The sequence below is a fragment of the Malus domestica genome, chromosome 17 (genome assembly GCF_042453785.1).
Source record: "Malus domestica chromosome 17, GDT2T_hap1".
Taxonomy (NCBI): domain Eukaryota; kingdom Viridiplantae; phylum Streptophyta; class Magnoliopsida; order Rosales; family Rosaceae; genus Malus; species Malus domestica.
In genome coordinates, this window is record NC_091677.1 from 23624818 (window position 1) to 23628987 (window position 4170).

The 4170-nt window shown below is 36.4% G+C and overlaps 1 protein-coding gene across 1 annotated transcript; it reads left to right on the plus strand.

Annotated features, from left to right (window-relative positions):
* The first annotated feature begins 2126 nt into the window (after nucleotides 1-2126).
* On the plus strand, nucleotides 2127-3634 carry LOC103405480 (uncharacterized). Its single transcript, XM_008344486.4, has 3 exons — nucleotides 2127-2979; nucleotides 3097-3165; nucleotides 3474-3634. The coding sequence occupies exons 1-3, from the start codon at nucleotides 2410-2412 to the stop codon at nucleotides 3474-3476; spliced, it is 642 nt and encodes a 213-aa protein (XP_008342708.1). The 5' UTR covers nucleotides 2127-2409; the 3' UTR covers nucleotides 3477-3634.
* Nucleotides 3635-4170: the final 536 nt, after the last annotated feature.

The following is a 4170-nucleotide window of genomic DNA, read 5'->3' on the forward strand; positions in this document are numbered from 1 at the left end:
ATACTTATTTAGCATTATGTTTTTCATTTGATTATTTATTGATTTAAAAAATTATATTTTCTTTAACGAGTAACGGATTGGGTCATATTACCAGTTAATATTTACGGGTAAATTTCGGATCGAGTCATATTACCTGTTTATTTTAATGAGTGTTACATGACATTACTCGTTAAGATATCGAATATGTTACAAAAATGACATGAACATGGAAAACACGACATGAATCCTTTATGTAAAGGGATCCCCATTTTTTAGTTATGAGACCCACTCCACACCAAACTTCAACTATTCGAACCGTCTATTTTGTAAGTCTTGATTAATAGATTAACATTGCAAAAATGCGCTTCTCAAAGGCGAGGATCTGAAAGAAAGCAAGCGGTGCTGAAACTATTCGCTTATTTAATTATCACGATGAAATTTCATCGTTTCGTATAAAACAAAACATTCGCTAATTTCTTGGAACTCAATTAGATGTCTTAAATCATTCCAAATAGGCTAATATCTTACAAGATGATCTATGATGTGTAACTTGAAAAAAAAATCGGTTTGATAATTGAAATTTGATGTGATGTGAGCTCCACAAATAATCCCTATTAAATAAAAGGTAAATTACATTTTACCCCTTGTTTGCATTCAATTACAACTTCATACAACATCTTAAAACATTTCAATATCATACATTTATTACTATTTTATTTCAATATGATACAACCGTTAGGCAATTCGTTGACTTGATTATTAAGTGGTAATGTGGCAAATCTGAAACTTACTTTTATGCTGATATGGATGCCACATAAACAAAAAAAAAAAACCAAAAACTCAAAACTCAAAAAAAAAAAAAAATCGTTTAAAAGTAAAATAATTTAAACCATCCCCACTCTTCTTCCCACTCCATCCGTCCCCTCCCCCACCCATTTTTTCCTTCCCTCACCGCCAGAACCACAACCAATTCCCCCACCACCTTCTTCTCCGGCCGAATTCGGCATTCTTTGATTTTGATAAATCTAATTTATCCAAAAAAATAGAGAGAGACATCTCCATCCAAGAAAATCAACAAGCAAACTAAAACCCCAAACATTAAAGGCAAACAAAAAACCCAGAGGCACTCATTCTCTCTAAAAAGCTCCATTTTATCTGCACATTTTTGGGTAAAAACTGTAAAACCAATCATGGAATGGACACAATAAGCCGCATTTCTTGGATTCCAATTCACAATTCAAATTTCTAGCCATATATTCAACGACCCCAAGTAGAGGGATTTTACCAGAGAAAGCAAGAACACTAAGATGGGTGAATCGGCCTGCCTGAGGAGATCGCTTCGGAGTGTTCCACTGAAATAATTTAAAATGTTGTATAAAGTTGCAATTATATTTAAATTTGAGGAGGTAAAATATAATTTACTCAAAAAACAAATTGAAGATCTCTTCTTTTAAAGCCTCCACGACACGAATGCCAAGTTCATCACCTAACGGATTATGGAGCTTAAATCGAAAGGATCCGAGTTTGTGTCGGTGGGTGGGCTTTTGGGGAAAGCTTGCAACAATGCCCTCGCCATTGTGTTGGTGGGAAAGGGCCTCTTCGATTCCTTCCATGAGCTAACTGAGCATAAAATCTAATTTCTTAAAATTTGATTTAAAGATTAAGAAACGGAATTTCATTAAAAGTTATAATAATTTTAATCGTTAAATTAAATTTTAAGAGCTTGATTTTTGTACTCAGTTGACTCAAGTGGAAGGGATCCGGAGAGAGAGCCCTTTCTGTGTTGGTGGGATAAATTTAAGGGAACTTTAACGAAAATCACCCGGTACTGTTCACTTTAACGAAAAACCACATTTTTACACTAAAATGTTAATCATGGTACTATTCACTTTACCCTTTATTTTGTCCTTATCATTAAAACTCAAAGTTTTCAAGCCATTTTCATTAGTTTTTCTTAAATTTAAAACTTCTGTGTAGAGGTTGGGGCACATCGCCCAAATATGCGATAATTACTCGAGTTTGAATTGCCAAGTTTTGCTTAGGTGGCAGACCAAATTTAATTGAAATACATAGTAATACAGTCTAATAGTAGTCTTCTTTATTTACAAGTAAGAGTTATTAATTTCAATTCTCATTAAAAATAAATTTAAATCACATTATTACTATTTCATTATAAAATTTAACCAACTAATTCATCATTTTAATGAAGATAATACGTTTGTTCAAAAAAAGAAAATTAAAAATCTTTAGAGATGCTCTAACAAAGCATAAAATAAAAAGGACGGTTGAGAAATAACTAGGAAGCACCAACTCTACCCCACCTGAGTTTCCCATACATTCAAACGAAAAGCCTCAAAAGAGCAACCAAACAAACAAACGGTACAAGCCCCACAACTCATCTTCCACTTCACGCTCCCCACCACCACCCCCATGCCCATGGCCACCCCCCGCTCAGAACCACCACCACCCCAACCATGCACCCCATTACTCGCCGACCAAAACTACGTCGTTCTATCACCACCATCTTGTTCTCACTCCCAACGACGGCGCACAACTATCCTAGCCACTACTCTCATACTTACACTCCTAGCCGCCACCTTCTCCGCCTTCCTCCTCTGGCCGTCCGAACCCTCCCTGAAGATCGTACGGCTTCGGCTTAACAAGGTTCAAGTCCACACGCGGCCACGAGTGACCATCGACGTGTCCATGTCGGTGACGATTAAGGTCCAGAACGTTGACGTTTACGCGATGGACTACGAGGCACTGGAGGTGGCGGTTGGGTACAGAGGGAGGAGGCTGGGGCACGCGACGTTCCAGCAGGGTTACGTGCGGGCGCTTGGCTCGTCGTACTTGGACGCGGAGGTGGAGTTTAATGAGGTCGGGGTGTTTTCCGACGTGGTGCTCCTGCTTGAGGACTTGGCTAAGGGAACGGTGCCGTTTGACACCGTCACGGAGGTACAAGGGCGGCTCGGCTTCTTGTTTTTTCAGTTCCCCTTGCAGGTACGTATGTTATAGGTAACGTTAATTAATTAATTTGTGGATTAAGATTTAATCAATTCATGGTTAAGGAAAGAGAGAAAGGCTTGAAGTGATGTTTTGGTTTGCCACAATTGACAGGCAAGAGTTTCGTGTGAAGTTATGGTGAATACAGTAAATCAGACAATTTTTCGTCATAATTGCTATGAGGTGAGCATGCAATTTGATTAATCTTATATAGAGGAGAAATATTTGTGTGTTAATTTGAACTTTTTTTTAGGTGAAGTTCTTTTGTTACTAATTTATGTTAATTTTATCACATCAATCGATAAATATACATATGTTATAAAATGAATGAATTGATCAATCAAGTATAAGCAATATTATAATTAGAACGAAAAAGTTCTCGTTAGTTCGTTCAGGTCTGCAACAATTTGGATTAGTGTTAAATCATAAAATGTGTGTTTTTGTGTGTGTGTGTACATCTTCTAATCTTCAATATTTATTTATTCCCGCAGTGATGAATCGCATATATGCATTTGTAGCACAAGAAGTTTCAATGGGTCAGTGTTTATATGTTGAATGTACATATGTATAGCATTAGCTAGAGTTATAATTTTGTGTGTAAAATAAATCTCTATTGCAATTCAAAAGTATAAACCCTTTTTATTTGCTTCGATTCGTTGGCTACGGACTAACTTGGATTGGTTGACAAATTTTCTGATTGAAATTCCACTCCAACCACTTAGGAAGAAAGAGATTTCTCCATTTTTACGTCATTCATAATTCGATGAAAATTTGTGGTTGAATTCTTTTGATAAGAAAAGGTAGAGATACCCTAGGTTAAATTGAATTGCATTTCAAATCCTTACTTAAACTCGATAGCTTCTCTTTGAGATATGAACTCTCTTACCTAAAAACATGGTTAGTGATCTTTTTAGCACACATTATTTTTTTTTTAAGAAATGATATTATCTACAAAGGGGGAGGGTGAGCTTAGCTTCACAATAGGCTAGCAATTATATAGTTCAAATTTTCCTTTAACGAGAATCGAATCTAAAAACTCTCATTTACAAGTGAAGAGGAATACCACTACTCTTTTAGCCTTCTACGCTTTGGAGTGAAAATATCTCTATCTAACAACCTTCCACAAGATTTCGTAACAGTTATTGGGCCAAGCAACCTACACTGGTGCACAAACCAACATGAAAGTCC

Excerpts from the sequence above, each read along its gene's own strand:
- LOC103405480 (XM_008344486.4), top strand. The coding sequence starts at position 2,410 with ATGCCCATGGCCACCCCCCGCTCAGAACCACCACCACCCCAACCATGC. Across the intron at positions 2,980-3,096 it reads TTTTTCAGTTCCCCTTGCAG|GCAAGAGTTTCGTGTGAAGT; the intron begins GTACGTATGTTA and ends CACAATTGACAG.